Raw genomic sequence first — 17,001 nt, forward strand, 5'->3', positions numbered from 1 at the left:
AATCTAAATATCTGTCCCCCAAATTATGGCAGAGAAAAATACTCTTTACATTTAAATAGCACTTTGTAAGTTACAAAACGCAAAATGCTGTTACATAAATGATCTTGATCTTTGCGGTTATTCAGCACTGGGCCCTGCTTGACTTTATAATTAGAACATGGAAAAGATTTAGTCAAAGGCAAACAAACAAACCGAAAAATAAATAAATAAATAAAAATCCCAGAGAGAAAAGTTAGGGCGTCTGAGGCATCTCTGACCTGAAGCAAAGAAGACCGTGTGCTTCAATCGTCAATATAAAAAAACCCTCACAAAGCAGGGGGCTGGGAGTGGGTTTTCACCCTCGCAGTAGGCACACCAGAGGGAAGCAGCTCATATGAAATTCAAACGAGGTATTTAGAACATCCTAAAATCAATTTGCTAGCAAATGAGGAGCCTAAAAATAAATACTAAAACCTTACATATTAAGGTAGAACAAGGGTCTATCATAAAAATAATTCAATGGGCTAACAGGAACTAAGAAGTATTTTAAGAAGCCAAATGCACCTGGATTATTAGGGATAATCAGAAATATTCCGTACGCCATTTGCATAGCAAAACGCTGGTGGAAGTTATTACAACCCCGCGGTGGGAGACAGCGCCAGCACCAGCAATCCACCTACAGGAAGGAGACGATGCTAAATGCGGTTCTCAGCACCCCGAATCTAAACCCTTTACGGTACAGAAGGAGGGTAAATTGTAATGCCCTCTCTCTACTTATGTCAAATATAAATTTAAATTATTTCGTATTTCACAATATAGAAAATATTTTAGAGAATTTACTAATAGAAGATTGGGAGACGAATAGCAGCGATACATGACCCTGAGCATCAGGACTCTAGAAGTCAGCTGAAACGCAGAACTTTCTAAGCAATTCAAGGCGCTGGGTAACAGAAGAGGACTTAGTAAGGAGGGAAAGACAGGATGAGAAAAAGAGGAGGGACTTCAAGAGAGAAAAAAATAGTTTATGGTGTTTGAAAAAGATGTATGAATTTTGCACGGATTTCATTGCTTGACGGTAAGAAAATGCTTTTATTATAATGAAAATGTACTATAAAAGCTCTGACGTTGACGATGGTTTAAAATAGACAGCCATCTGGGTTGGATCGTATAGAGAGGCTATGTTTGGAGAAGTGAAAAATAAAAAATATTCTGGGATCTACTTGAGTAATATGATTCTTTATCAAAATCTTCTGCTACAATTATATTTTTATCACGTCCTCCTTACATTTTCAGTAGTTTTTACTTTATATGTGTAACTTCCACCTTTTTTGGATACAGAGGTAAATGAAGATCCTGTCTCCTGATAAAGTGTGCCATTTATCTTTATCCAGTACCTCATACTACCCTGTTAAGGTTTTTGTTGTGCTTTGTTTTTAATCAGAAAACCCACTCTGTCCATTCCCGAGATGCTCTTTTCTACCCCTTGCCTTTGGGGATTCTCCACAGGGCGAAGGTGACCAAGTTCACCACCTCGTCCCTGAGCTCCGGGCTCCTGCAGACACGTGGCCATTCCACACCTCACCTTAGGTTTCTAAACGGCGCCTCAGCCACCATGAGCTCTTTCTCTCCCTCTTTCCGTTCCTTTCCTGATTTCCTCATCCTCATGTACGGCATTACACTCAGCTTCCCAAAGGCAAATCTCAAAGTCACCCTTCAATTTTTCTTTCTCCCTCACGCTACATCCAATCTGCCATCAAAATGGTGTCATTTCTGTTAAAAAAAAAAAAAAAAAGCCACAAGACCCAGATGGAGTCACTTGTGCTAAGTCACACGTTAGCAAACCAAGTCTTAACTGCAGTTTCAGTCTCTCCCAAGAACATAATCTTTAACCAGTCAATCAGGGATCACCGGGTCAGCACGAGTGAGGTAATGTGCTGGGGGGACCCCTGCCCTCCCCAACAGGAAGGTGACCTTGCCTGAAACCATCTACTCTTTGCTAATAAACTTCTGTTTCCCACCCTCTCTCTGCCCTTAAAAACTTTTCCTTTTCTACAGCTCTTCAGAGCTCCTTTCTATTTGTGAGATGAGATGCTGCCCGAATCATGAACTGTTGAAGAAAGCCAACTGGACCTTCACACTGACTCCATTGAATTTCCGTTTTTAACACTTCTTTTAAAAATATATGTATCATTGTGATAAGAACATTTAACATGAGCTCTACCTTCATAAAAAATTTATAAGTGTACAACAAATGATATGAAGGTATAATCATGGAATTAGTCAATGGAAAAGGCATAACATGAACCCAGGATTGTACTGTCCCAATTTATTTTCACCATTATGCCAAAAATCAAGCACATCTTAGAGTTCACCAAAGAAAGCAACTCCGCAGTCATTCTGTACGACAACACACGTCATTAAGATGGGACTTGGAGAAGTTCATAATAAGTAACCAAAAATAACTGTGTTATAACCTGAGTGCTATGCACTCAAATAATGAAGAAGTTTCAGCACTAACTGTACACAAACGGAGCATCTTCTTAATTGATGGTAAAGCTAGCTATTCTGGGTCAAGGTTTCTCACACATCCTTCACAAGGAGGAGCCCGCAGGTAGCGTAACTCAGTACCTAGCTTGTCCTGACCTGGAGGAGACCGCATTCCCTCACTGCTTGAGAGGACAGGTGAGAGAGCCCAGGTGAGTCACGGCCTCACAGCGCACCATTCACAGCAGAGCACCATTCACAGTGCACCATTCACACCACTCACACCTGCACCTTTAGCAAAGATAGGAACTAGAATTAGAAGACGGGCCCTGGGCACTCGGAAGGCTTATGGAGTTGTCCCAGACAGAGCTCCCAGGGCACGGATGGCTGGGGCTACAGGGATGCAGCATGACATTCACCATGCATCTCAGCCCCAACCTGCAAGGAGGTCAACCTCCCCTTTCACAATGCCGTATGTAGATTTTTGTTAATACATGGTTGCTTCATAAAAAGAAGGCAATATAAAAAAACCAGAAAAATATATAGGCACTGAAAACTTATAGTAAATAAGCATCTATTTCAAATATAAAAAGAATTTCAGTGAATTAAATAGTTTTGTAAGCTTCAGTATTAGCTTGTAATTATTATTTTTGTTTTAGAAAAAGTTTATTTTTCAAATGTTTCACAAAGAATGTTGCATTTGAGAGTCTACTGTGAGCTCTGCTTCTTTACAAAACATTCTTAAGTGTTATCTTTGACACAGATCCATGCAAAATAATTTCAGTGTTACATACTTCTAAACCAAAATCTGAACAATGTTTAATTAGGATTTAAAATACAGACTCTCTTGTAAGCCTCTTTAAAACGACTGAAAAGTTATAATTGACTTGTTTACTTAAATAGATCCTAAATGTAGTAACAAAGGCATCTTAATTTCTAATCATGTGTAATTAGTGCTTTTTAAAATTTGCTTCTTTTAAAATGTTAGCTATACATTTAGTTATACAAGCTTTTCAAGCTTTGACAAGGTTTATAAAGGAAAACATTAATTTAAATGACAGGAAATATTGAGACTGTAAACTTTTCCACCACCTGGTAAATGTCAATTTGTATAACAAAATGTTTTCAGAAAAAAAAGTTACATGGCAGAAATAAATAACCTTAAATATCTATGAACTCTCTATGAATCCCACTTATGTGCACAGTTACTGGAAAAATTTAATTAGCAATGGCATTCTGTGCTGAAAACACCGAACACTTTGATTTCATGCTTGTAATTTCAGACATTAGCATTCAAACCAGCCCGCAACTTGCACTTTGGTATTTACTGAATGAAAATCAATTAAATTGTTCCAAGTAATCATTTCACTTCCTGCAGAGTGTCTGTCTAAAACCTGGGATTCCCATGGAATTTAAGATATTTTGGGATGTTGGGATCTTACATTTTCTAGGAGAGATGTTGCTTTTGAAGTAATGAGAAATCCAGTTTTTCCACTGCTAAAAGGAAGTTCTCACTTTCCCGGGCGCTGTCTTTCTGTCTATGCAAAAAAGGTTAGTGAATCATGCCAGAAGTCACTGATCTGAAGTCAACATGCACTGCAACTTGGTAATTCAAGAAAAGCAACTACACCCCACCCAAAGCCCTGACGCACACAATGCATTTTTTGTTAATTCCTTAACTATTTTGTGCCTCTTGGTTTCTTCATCTATAAAACGAGAATAATAGAACTTACTTTATATGCTGTCAAAGATTAAATTAGTTAATACATGTAAATTGCTCAGAAACGTGCCAAACACAAAGAAACCCTTTAAAATTGCAACCATTATTCTCAGTATCTGATGTTTGAAAGTAATTAATATCATATTTCAAAAATCGCTTTTTTGCTACAGAATTTTAATCCAAAATCATGTTTCCTAGATTTTTATATTAACAATACTTTATTATTATTATTGATCAATTATTAATAACAATAATTACATCATTGTTGTTTATATTCCAAAGTTTTTTCCAATTTGAATTCACCCCACATAGCTAGTTAACTGCGTAATAACTGGATTCTCATTTATTCAGTTGGGACAAATAGTTTTCTGTTTGTTCCAGTGTCATACAAACCTGGGGGCTGTTAGTCAGTTGCCAGATCTTCAGACAAATGGACTTTCTGTCAATTGTTTATAATACAAGCAAAACAAACGTGACCAAACAAAACTAGTAATCAAATATCATGTTGGTATACACCACTGGACCACGTTATAAGACTTTCTCCACACTACATACGGTACTTAGCTTCTCACTGTCCACATCCCAAGTAGCTATTTGCCTTAAGAGTCGAATCAGTAAACAGAGTTCAAGAACTAAAGTATCCAGCATTTAGTAAGTATTAATCAAAGATGCACAGGAAAAACCCAAATACGTTTGCATGTTAATGATGTTTAACTAGATGACATTTAAAACAATAAATTAATAGGTTCATTTTTCCTTAAATAAGACTGTGGAAATGAACTGAATTTTTATGTTGAACTAAAGCATAAAATATCCATTAACCTAATACAGCTCTTTACAACTCTACTAAATAATACAAAAATATGTAATAGATATTCAAATAAAAAATTCAAGTTTATATCAAAGCAGGTGCAAAAACAAGTCTCCTAGTGTAAAATTAGAAACACCAAATGCATTATAAATCAGAGTACTTATTATTGGTTAGAATATGTTGATAATTAAGCTAAAGTCGTGGACTTAATTCCCGGATGGACCAGTTGTCTCTGCTTTGTTACAGAGACACAGGCTGAATCACAATTCCCAGCTGTCTTGGAAGTGTGCACTGTTGATCAGGAGTGCTGCACAGCCGACATGTGGAAAGATTAGTCCAGTTCCCTCACAATGACAGGAAAAGAAATTCTGAGCACATTCCCTTTGGAGAGTGGGTCGGCAGCCTGATTTTTATTTGTTTGGCACTGAGCGCTGTGTCTGTTATAGACAGATGCTTAATGACAGTTCTTTGTAATGTTAATAATGATGAGAAGATACAGTTTAAAACCATATAGCAGCTTTCCAAACAGGTAATTTTAAGATTGTGAGATCCATGAACAACACAGCCATTTCATCAAATATTAGTTCCCAAATGTGGGGGGCTTAAAATCTAATGTATGTATTAAAAGTTCTGATTTGGAAAAGCACTGATAAACCTACTAGCAATTAATTATGACCAATCTCACCATAATTTAATATATATATATGCATATACATATTAACCAATGTATATATTATATATGTACATACATATAAACCAATGTGTATATACATATGTATATACATATAAACCAATGTGTATACATATATACAAATTACAAATATGTACACATATTACAAATATATACATATAAAAGTATATGCATATACATACACATACCTAAGATAGCTTTCTTTGATAGGTCAACTAGGAAAACTAATGATAATTTCTGACATGCTATACTGCTCAATATTCAGAAGTAGGACAAAAATGATGAAATCTTTATTCATATGAGAAATACTCCTAAATATAAAAAATAGATTTTACTTTTTATCTTTAAAAAGCAGTCACAAAGCTGAACAAAGCTGAGATATTTCAAACTACAAAGCTATAGTAATAAAAACAGTATGGTATCGGCACACCAAAAATACCCACATAAAGGGAACAAAAGGGAAAGAAAGAAATGAACTCACATGTATAGAGTCAATATGACAAAGGGGGCAAGAATATACAATGGAGAAAAGACAGCCTCTCTAATAAATGGTCCTGGGAAAACTGAACAGCTACATGCAACAGAATTAAACAACTTCTTTCTCACACAGTTTACAAAAATAAATTCAAAATGGATTAAAGACTTAAATGTAAGACCCGAAACCATAAAACTAGAAGAAAACATCAGTTTTAGCAATATCTTTTTGGATACGCCTCCTAAGGCAAAGGAAACAAAAGCAAAAATAAACAAAAGCGACTATATCCAGCTGAAAAGCTTATCTACATCAAAAGAAACTATCAACAAAATGAAAAGGCAGCCTACTGAATGGGAGAAGATATTTGCAAATGATGTATCTGATAAGGGGTTAATACCCAAGATAAACAAAGATCTTACGCAACTCAGTACCCAAAACAAACAACCCAATTTAAAATTGGGCAGAGGATCTGCATAGACATTTTTCTAAAGGAGACATACTGGTGGTCAACAGACACATGGAAAGATGCTCAACATCACTCATCATCAGGGAAATGCAAACCAAAATCTCTGTATCACTGCACACCTGTCAGAACAGCCATCACCAAACACAACAAATAACAAGTGCTGATGAGGATGTGGAGAAAAGGGGACCCTCGTGCACTGTTGGTGGGAATGTAAGTTGGTGCAGCCATTATGGAAAACAGTATGGAAGTCCCTCAGAAAATTAAAAATAAAGATGCCATATAATCTAGCTATTCCATTTGTGAGTATTTTTCCAAAGAAAACAAAAGGTGCTGATTCGAAAAGATATGTGCACCTCTATGTTCACCGTAGCATTATTAACAATAATCAAGAAATGGAAGCAACCTAAGCATCCGTCGACTGAGGCACAGATAAGGAGGATGGGGGGGTATACGTACAATGGAGTATTACTCAGCTATAAAAAATGATGGAATCTTGCCATTTGCAAAAACTTGAATGGACCTAGAGGGTATTCTGCTGAATGAAATAAGTCAGACAGAGAAAGACAAACAATGTACGATTTCACTTATATGTGGAGTCTAAAAAACAAAACAAATGAACAAATATAACAAAACAGAAAAAGAATCATAGATACAAACAGATGGTTGTCAGAGGGGAGGTTGTTAGGAGAGTGAGTGAAATAGGTGAGGGGAATTAAGATGTACAAACTTTCAGTTACAAAATAAGTGTGTTACAAGGATGAAATGCACTTCATGGGGGGAAAAGTCAATAACAACATAGTATCTTTGTATGATGATGAAGGTGGTCAAAAGATACAAGCTTCCAATTAGCGGATAAGTAAGTACCATGGAGGTACCGCAAAGCAGGAGGAACATAATTAACATTGCTACAGGTTACATATGACAACTCTTAAGAGAATAAATCCTAAGAGTCTTCATCACAAGAAAAAATAGTTTTCCTTTTATTTTATATTTATAGGAGATGACATTCACTAAACTTACTGTGGCAATCACTTAACGATGTATGTAAGTCAAGTCATTATCCTGCACACCTTAGATGTACATACGGCTCTATGTAAATTATATCTCAGTAAAACTGGAAGGAAAATAAAAAAGCAGTCAGTCCCTGTCTGCTGCCTAGAATCACTCCCCTACATGTCATGACCCTGGTTCTACTTGTCATCTTATTCGAAGGTCAAATGAAGAAACTGCCCTAACAGAAGTGAGATTGGAGCCAGGTGCATGTTGTGATGCTGCGTTCGTAGAAGTACCAGAGGGAGACGTTGCCACTGTGTGTAATCTGGCGCTGCTAACTAGAGGAAACAGATATTAGAAATATTTAAGAAGATCAGGAAACCTGAATACATTAAAGCAGATGAAGATGTTTCCTCACCTTTCCTATTAAATATGTTTTTAGGCATCCTGACCCAGCTTTATAGTATCATTAATAAATTACTATGCTTGGACATTTTAGAGTAAATTTCTGTTTGTGGGCTCACATGATAATTCAATCATCTTATATAAAGAGGACACTTGAAGTGGAAAAGCATTTAAATTTTTGGAATGTTCACACCATATGCCATGCCCTCTGCTACACCTTTCATTATTATATCCTATTTAATTCACATTTAAACATACACATACACAACACCAATCTTATAGGGTGATTAATATTATCCTTTAACGATGTGGAAAACAAGGTTAGATAAATTAAGCAAGCTGCCAAGGGGCTCCAAATTAGTATAGCCCTGAGTTTGAGACAAATGATGTACATGTGGACTTTCATGACTTATCATTGCCAGAGACTGCTACTGGTCCACAGTATTCCATTGTTTTCTTTTTATGGCAGTATAATACTCATCTGGGTATACTGTTCTCCAGCTACACTATAGATCCCCTGCAGCTACGTTTGGGCATATGATGAAATTCTAATGTAAATTATGCATGCAGCTTCTGAGTTGTGCCTTATCTTCTTCTAGCCTACAGACTGGAGTTAGGATGTAAAGGCATGACTAAAGCAGCCATCTTGCACCATGGAAATCTTTTAAGAATGGCAGAAAGCAAGATATAAGGAAAGTCTGTCTCCATCAGTATTAAGCTGATATAACGGCCATGGCTAGACCATCTAGGTATTTCCATTTGTGTAATTCTTGTAACTCTGTGTTTATTTGTATTTTATGTGTGGTGTAACTCTTTGATAAAATGACCTGTATGATATATCACAACTAATGTAATATTGTTTATATTCTTCTTGTAGATAACTACACTTTGGATGGTGAATTCAATTAAGACTTATTCTACCTTACTACCACAATCATGATTTATAAAGATGTTTTGCTTGTAACGCTGGAGAAGAATACACAAAGAAATCAAACTTCACTATCTCCATTCTAGACACTGTAATTTAAAAACATACTAATGTAAGTGTATTGATATGTACATGTGATTAAAAACAGTAACATGAAGCTAAACATAACTCTATATAATAATTGCAGGTTAAAAGCCAGACTCATACCCACAAATCGGTGACAGCTTTAACAGTAGATAATATGTGTCACAACTACCACTCAGAGGCCTAAAATTTAAACATGGATAGACACACAACATCAAAAGTAACTATAATTGCAAATAAAACAAAAATGAGACGCAAATGATACAAGGGACGAGTAAACTGCATGATGGAAATCTCACAGAGGTCACGAAGACCCTTTGTCTAAGGGTTGCATCCCTTGGCATAAGAAAGTGGCAAAATTCGTGCAGCTGCTTCCTTTGAAAATAAAAAGTGCTCAAGAAATAGATGTATGGGCAGAAAGTAAACAGAAAAAATAGAAAGCTCAGTGTGGGTGACGCCTCCAGAATCAAAGCAGTGGACCAAGTGTTTTCCATGTCAAAAGGATTTGCACTTATTTTAGCATTAAAATTTCAATTACCAAAAATTAAAAAAAAAAAAAAGAAACCAACTACCTCTTTACGGAATTTACTTCATCAGACTCCCCATAATATTTACAACTCATTGATTTTACTTCTTGTAATTTTCCAGCAATTGAGATATTAGCATGTGCATACGTATATCAAAATTTTAAGTACTTTTCCTTAAGTAAAATGAGGAAATTCCTAAGTTATTTAAATAACATAATTATCTTCAAATAAAGAATTTTTTGTGACTTTAGAGGAGAAGGTATTACTGTATTTCAAATTTATGCAGTTAGGTATTTATTAGGTGAATAATAAAAACAATTTGTGAGGAGTAAAAACATTTAAACGATAAGTTGGTGCTGTGTCACTTTTAGACGGATATTTTATGTTTAAAGGCATTGAATATCCCATTCTTTAAATATCAAGGATGTAATAAAACATTTAAATCCACTTAACAGAATGATATTAATCTATTCATAATCAATTAATTCTATTAATTCTATTAAATGATTAATTGTATTAACTGAACACCACTGAAGCACAGTAGCTGTTTTATCTATATATTTAAAACTATATTTACTTTCATATGTCTGCAGCTATATTTGTATCCAATAATAGATGGTTCTAGTGTATGAGGGCTTCTTCCCATTTTAGTACTTCCTAATTCGCTTTTTCTCTTTCTCACTAGGTCAAACCCAGGTCAGAGCACAATTACACATAATTAAGTTGAAATACAGATATATTATCCAGCTCATTTTTTGAATTTCACATTTTGTTCCCTAGTAAGGATCTGCATGAATCCGTACGAGCAGTGCGTCATTTCTCCTTGGATTCCTCTCTAATAGGCAGAGCAGGACTTTCCAGAAGAAATAATTGTTTTCTCTAATAAAGCAAAGTCCTAGCTCCCCGCACGGTCAGATGCACCCTTGCTCTCCGCCTGACTGCGCACTGAAGCACCAGGAGAGAAGACACAGGAGGGGACCGTGGTGGGCAGTGACGAGTTTTATCAGTGGTGATCCTGCTCTGAGGATTGTAGAAAGATAAGGTCACCTCCATGTCATCGGTTTAAGGAAAAATTCTTGCCTGTCATCTGTGGCATGCAGTCCAAACTCCTGCGGTCTGGCTGTTTACAGCATCTGGGAAAACCTCAGGGTGGCCTTAAACATCAGCACCAAATGGCAGACGTGCTTTCTTGTTTTTTCTGTAAGACTGGAGTCAGGATCTTACCTTCATTTCTCTAGGTGCCCCATTCCATTTTATAGTGAATGTTTCTCTATTTATTTATTTTAGCTAACTCTTAATAATTAAAATAGTTTATAATCCTGGTTTTCAGAACTATAGTTAAAATGAAACACAATAAAAAAGCTGAGAGGTACACTCTTACCAGGTGAAGATAAGGCATAGTAATGTCGATATTAAAATCAAAACTTGATTAAACATCGCGGACTGTGTACGCTGAATGGCTCTGTGTAGATCGTTCTGAAATAATACAGAACAAGCATATTTTAAATTTTGATAAATACTGAACTAAGACATAATACTATGTCTTAGATTTCAACTATCTTGCGCATACTCCACACATATACTTCAAATGGATATACCAGTATATCTTCATGTTTACCTACGTCTAAAGAAACCTTACTGCAACAGTCATATTATAAAGATAATACTACGGGAGACCACGAAGGCACAAAGCTTCAGTTACTCACCTTACAAACACCTGCAGAGACGCTGCACTGACTTCTCAAAAGCCCTCCATGGTATTCATGCTCTTATGGAAAATTCTTATTTTAAAACTGAACAGTAATATGTTCAATTAAGGGGAAGGTAACAGCTGGATCAAACTACAATCTTATCTCATTCTCTGAATCAGGAAAACATAGCATGAATTATGCCAGGCAATTTATCATAAAAAGAAAAAAATTACCTAGCCAATGAATATTTTTATAATTTGATTTCATTTATATTAAGGGAAATGTGAATTCAAGATACAATTTTGTTTTCCAATTGAAAGACATTAAAAAATAATACCCACCGTTATTTAAGGTGCAAAAAATGAGTATTCACGGTGCGGTGAATGTTATGTGTTACAAACTTCTTGGAGGTAATTTGTCATACAGGCCCCAGTTCACAAGTGTGCCCTTTCTATTTGATGTATTCATTCATTTAATTAGTATTTACCCAGTAACGTAAGTTTTAAAAGTTAACCACGAGGAAATTGGCAGAGATGGAAATTGAATATCTATGCATGTTTATCTTTATTACAAAATCATATTTAATATATGAAATAATGAATGTTCATTACATTTATGTAACTTAAAGTGCAACAGAAAAATGGTTGAATAAACTATATAGCAGATTTTTAGATGCATCCATTAAAAATGGTTTGAAGAGGAATATTTAATGACATAGGAATTTGCCCACCACATACTAGGATATGACAAAAAATTCAAATTATAAAATTAAACACACAATTTTGTGTGTGTTTTCATAGAAAATATTAGGATGTAAATTATTACTAGTGTTTAACCACATACAAGATTTGTAGTCTTGCATAATTTTTCATTTTATAGTTTTGTTTTATAAATGTTTATAACAAGCTTTTAACCATCTTAATATCAGTATTGCATGAGATAAATAACTTCACCGATGCAATATAAAATCTCAGTGAACCATCATTCTATCTTCTTCTACCAAATATGTAAGCAGAACTGTTATGAAAACAAAAAATTAAGTTGATTAGAATTTCACCTCATCCCTTACTTTCTTCTAGAGGTGCTAATAAGCAGAAAAATAAAATTTAGCAACCACAGCAGAGGAAGAGAAGCAAAATACAGAACTGTGATGGAAAATGAATTCTAAATTAATAACACAAAGCACAATTTTTATTCTCAGCGATTGACTAATGATTCCTTTCTTGGTTAGGTTACTTTTTCCAACAACTAATAAACACATTTAGCCATGAGGTTTATTTTTTTTCCTGGTGTGTTTTTTTTTCATTAGCAATTTAAGCAATCTGCATTTAGTGAAATAGTATTTTTTTAGACAGTTAAGACAGCCCAATGTTTCCGCAAACCATCCACAGGTCACACTCTCCCCTTCTTGGTCATGTTTTTCATGAGTCTCCAGTGGTTACTTAATATAAATGTGAATATTCAAATATTATCCAAATATTCCTTTTGGCCAAAACTTCAATATAATTTCTGTTTAAAACAAAAAACCATTTAAAAGAAAAACAAGTTCACCTCTGAACAAATTTACTTTCATTGTAAAATTAATAATATTGAGCTCTTACTATGTTTATGCCAGAGACAAGATTTTACACATAAGTATGAATATATATACATAAAGTTTCATTTAATTCTCACAGCAAGCCTTATGCAGATACTTTTATTGTCTTTTGAAGATGAAGAAATTAGCAAAGAAATTAAATCGTTTGCTTATCATATAGTGGACTGATATCAACATTTGTAGAATAAATAGCAAGTGTCTCACAGATCCCCCGTAAGTATGCAGCCTACAGTACAGAGATGTTGGTCACAGTCATAGATCAGTCCTTCCAAACAGGGTCAGCTCAGGCAAAATGCACCTGCGGCGCATCTCTGAGTCCAGCATCTCTTACTTTCTGCTTCCCTTTCTCCCTCCTAACATCCACTCACAAACCAAATCACCTAAATTTAAAAAGGTGACTTTAAATAAGGACTTTCCGGCTCCAACACAGGGCCTTGCAAAACCTCACAGATCTGTATGGAATGTGAGACCATCTACAGTTAAGAGCACCCTGACAGGTTTGGGGGTGGTGGGTAGAAGTCATGGGGTAGTGGCAGAAAAATTTAAAAAGAACAGCTCAGTATTACCCCTTGAATCCTACAAACCAAGGGTCCCATTACGTCCACCAACAGATTGCCTTGGAAGGGAAGGCTGTTTGTCCTCAGAAGATGGGCTCATTGGTTGGACCAGTTCACATAACAATTAGCTACTGCTTGGTGATATTTAGAACATCTGAATTATTTTTGATTCCCAGCTCATAGGCCTCACAAAGGTAATGACTTGGCAATATGGACATTTCACTACTTTTCATTCTCATTAGGACAGAAACAGACTTAAGGTCTATTAGCTTCAACATTTATGCAACATATCACTTTAATTAAGTAAGAAACAATGAAGGGTTGAAAAATATTTTTGTCTTTGCACTTCACATTTATACTTACAATCATATTTTCCAAGGCATGTTTGGCAAGCCAACAATTTAGAAAGACTGGGACAAACAGATTCCTTAAGGAAGGCCAGAATATCTGGAAAACAAATCAAAACTAAACTTTTCTCTCAGAGCAGGAGATCACATCCAGCAAACTGAGAAGAAATGCGAAACAGAAATAAGTTATTCAAGACAATGTAGTGATTTAAAACATGCAGCAAATACTTTATACGATTACTGAAATGCCAGGAGCAGATGGGATCCTTTTATTCACTGTCTAAGTCTTACTTAAGAAAAAATTCTTTGGAAAATTGTTGTAGAAGCAGAAAGAAAACAATCAGCCCTCGCCGGCTGTCAGAGATAAGTAACTGATAATTCCATCAGCGAGTCTTTTAGCGTGACAGTTTACGGCAGACACCACCTCCTTCCTGCAACTTGAGGTGAAAAGCAAGAACGAGGAGACAGAATTTTATCTCTTAATAATATTACCACTCATTCTCTGCAGATGCAAAATATGTTGGGGAACCGTATTCAACTGGAATTCTATGCAGTGAACCTGTCATTTAATCGAGTGCCAATCACTCCTCGAGGTAAATCACTCAGAATAACTGTCAGAAGTGAGCAGCGCCCTCAGGTAATATAGACTTATATTCATAATATTCCAAATAAAACTCAAATACATGAAAAGTGTCAGAAAGCATATTCCCAACAGACATTACTATAACCTTATCAAATAGAGATGAAAACCTAATTTCGCCCTGGGGAAGTGTCGGTCACATATTCCTGGGACTGGAGGTGAACAGGTTCACCGTGGAACCGGTACCCCACGGTGCTCTGATAAAGGAGCAAACTGCTGGTGGTCTGGCTGTTGGCAACTTTCTTATTAAAGAGAATTGGACTTAGTAAATCCTGTGGTTAAATGAGAGAGAAATATATTCTCAGTATGAGAAACTTCTGTAAAGACTTGGTTCTACTTGGTTTCTATTTTTTCTTAATTCCACAATATACACAAGAAATGGAGCGACTAATTTCTCATCTGTTTAGACAATATTGCTACTTGTTTAAATGGCCCTTCTAGAGCATATATTTCTGAAAAGCATTTCATTTTGCTATTCTACTAAGTCTCATTAGTTTTCATGTAATTTCACAACCCATTTACCCAACTGATTTTTCTATTTATTTTTTTAATACCATGATTCTAACCAAAGCTTAAATTCATTCATCTCAGTTAATATATTATTTATTAGTACTTAAAGACTTTACTTAAATCTAACAGCAAAAGTATTTCTTTTAAAGATTCTGTTAGGACTTACTGAGATAATGAAGGGAACCGCATTAATTATTTCCAAGATGAAGGGTATTCGTAAAATCTGCTCCCAGATGTTTCCCTTCCAAGAAAGAATGAATAAAAGTGAAAGTCAATTATCCTGAATTCCATTAAAAGAGAAAAAGACAGCATCAGAATTCCTCTAGCAGCAAGGATGCTTCTGTTAGTAGAATGCCAAATCGTTACTTAGAAATGTAGCAATGACCTTGAGAGATTATTTCACTAAATGTAATTATGCACTCTCAACTTTGTAATAAGTTTAAGAAGTAAAACAGATGTTGATAGTAATCCTCGTATATTGCACATAACACATTTTAATCATGTATTATTTCATGGAAGAAAAGTTAGTAGTTAATAAAGTTAGTAGTTAATAAAACACATTAAAAAACCTTACAGAATCAATGAAAAAGTGACTCAATTTTAATTTTTCCTTTGCTATCATAATTATATTCACACACTGTAAAGCACATTAAATAGTTTGCCAACACACACACTTAAGAATGCTCCTTGGAATTAACATAGTTTTTAGATCAATAAAACGTAAAGGAAGAGTTTTTTCAACCATCTAGATTCTAATCTTCCAACCCACATCACACAATATTAATCAAGCCTGGCTACATAATGGGTGGGGCCCAGGGAAAAATGACAATACAGGGCCTCTTATTCCCAAATTAATAATAATTTCAACAAGGTGACATCAGAGCATTAGACCAGCACAGGCCCTTCTCACTGTGCCTCTCTGGGTACCTGACTAAGAGGTCATCCCTGAGACTTTACTGAACGGTAGCCGGCGAAAAAGAACTCAGAACTTCCACAGCCAGCATATTCTTCTACGAGAAAAAACTACTTACTGGGAAGGCAATTTGAAATCTGACCCCCTTCAATTTCGAATTATTTTATGATACTGGCTATAGCATTGGGATTCTCTATTTTTCTTGAGGTCCCAAAGGCTTAAAACATTGCAGTGATGGATAACATCTCCACTTCGCAAAGCAAGTTCTCGATGGGCCATCGTCCGTGTGCTAAAGTAGTAAGCCATGGGTTTTTGCTGTCACTGGCTCATCACCCATCTGCAGGCTGCATAAAAGCAGTGGGGGGAGCAGGTGGAAGACAGGCAAGCAAGGAGAGCTCCTCTGTGCAGAGACCCTGGGTCGGGTCTACCACGCTTCCCTCGTCACCTGGAAGTCAGGGAGAAGGGCTCGGGTGAACACTCAGCTGGGCTCAGACACAGGGACTATATTTGGCTGGTGCCTAAACACCTCAAAGAAACAGCAGAGCAAAGAGAAAGAGGGCTGAGATGAACACGTGCTACATTTGTGCCAAGGCTAAGACAGAGGCATTTATTTCGAGGGAACCAGATACAGACTCTGAAGAATGCAACTCAGGGCCAGGTGAAGAGCTTACACTCAGGCGGGCCGGGTACCTGAAGGGGAAATGGAACCTTAACAGTTTGTATTGATATGTTTAATCAACAGTTGATTTTAAATTTCATGAAATTTCAGATGAGTTTAGCTCAGGATTCCTTGCGCTGTTCCCAGCACAGTCCTTGACAGCCTGACGCTCCTAAATAAAAACTTCAACTGCATCATGTCAAACACGCCGCTGTTGATTCAGAGCGAAGCAATGTGTGTGTCTGTGCATGTCTGTGATGTGGCAAATGATGAACTTCCCTCTGAGGATGAATTTTCACGATCTAAAATTCTACAGGGAGGCTGTGTGCTCATTGCTAAAAATAAATGTATGTTTTTCGGCTATATTCATTAGCTTTAATACTAAGATCTCAAGTTGTCTCCTGAACTTAAAGATATATTCATAGACTACCTCCCCTAAAATTAGCTGATGAAAAATAAATACAGAAATTATCCCAAAGTGGCACTGGCTATGAGGGAGTCTCAATGGGCCTACATCATATAAAT

General features: G+C 36.0%; 1 protein-coding gene across 1 annotated transcript in view; it reads right to left on the reverse strand.

The window, feature by feature from the left end:
* KCNT2 (potassium sodium-activated channel subfamily T member 2) overlaps positions 1 to 16,097 on the reverse strand; it is a 173,817-nt gene extending 157,720 nt beyond the window's left edge. Inside the window, exons 1-4 of the mRNA XM_072948260.1 lie at positions 16,062 to 16,097; positions 15,072 to 15,146; positions 14,536 to 14,667; positions 10,945 to 11,039 (exon numbers count right to left, since the gene is read on the reverse strand). Of these exons, the coding sequence (XP_072804361.1) occupies positions 10,945 to 11,039; positions 14,536 to 14,667; positions 15,072 to 15,146; positions 16,062 to 16,097 (338 nt within the window). The remainder of the gene's footprint in view (positions 1 to 10,944; positions 11,040 to 14,535; positions 14,668 to 15,071; positions 15,147 to 16,061) is intronic.
* Positions 16,098 to 17,001: the final 904 nt, after the last annotated feature.

Source organism: Vicugna pacos, chromosome 23 (assembly GCF_048564905.1).
Source record: "Vicugna pacos chromosome 23, VicPac4, whole genome shotgun sequence".
Classification (NCBI taxonomy): Eukaryota; Metazoa; Chordata; class Mammalia; order Artiodactyla; family Camelidae; genus Vicugna; species Vicugna pacos.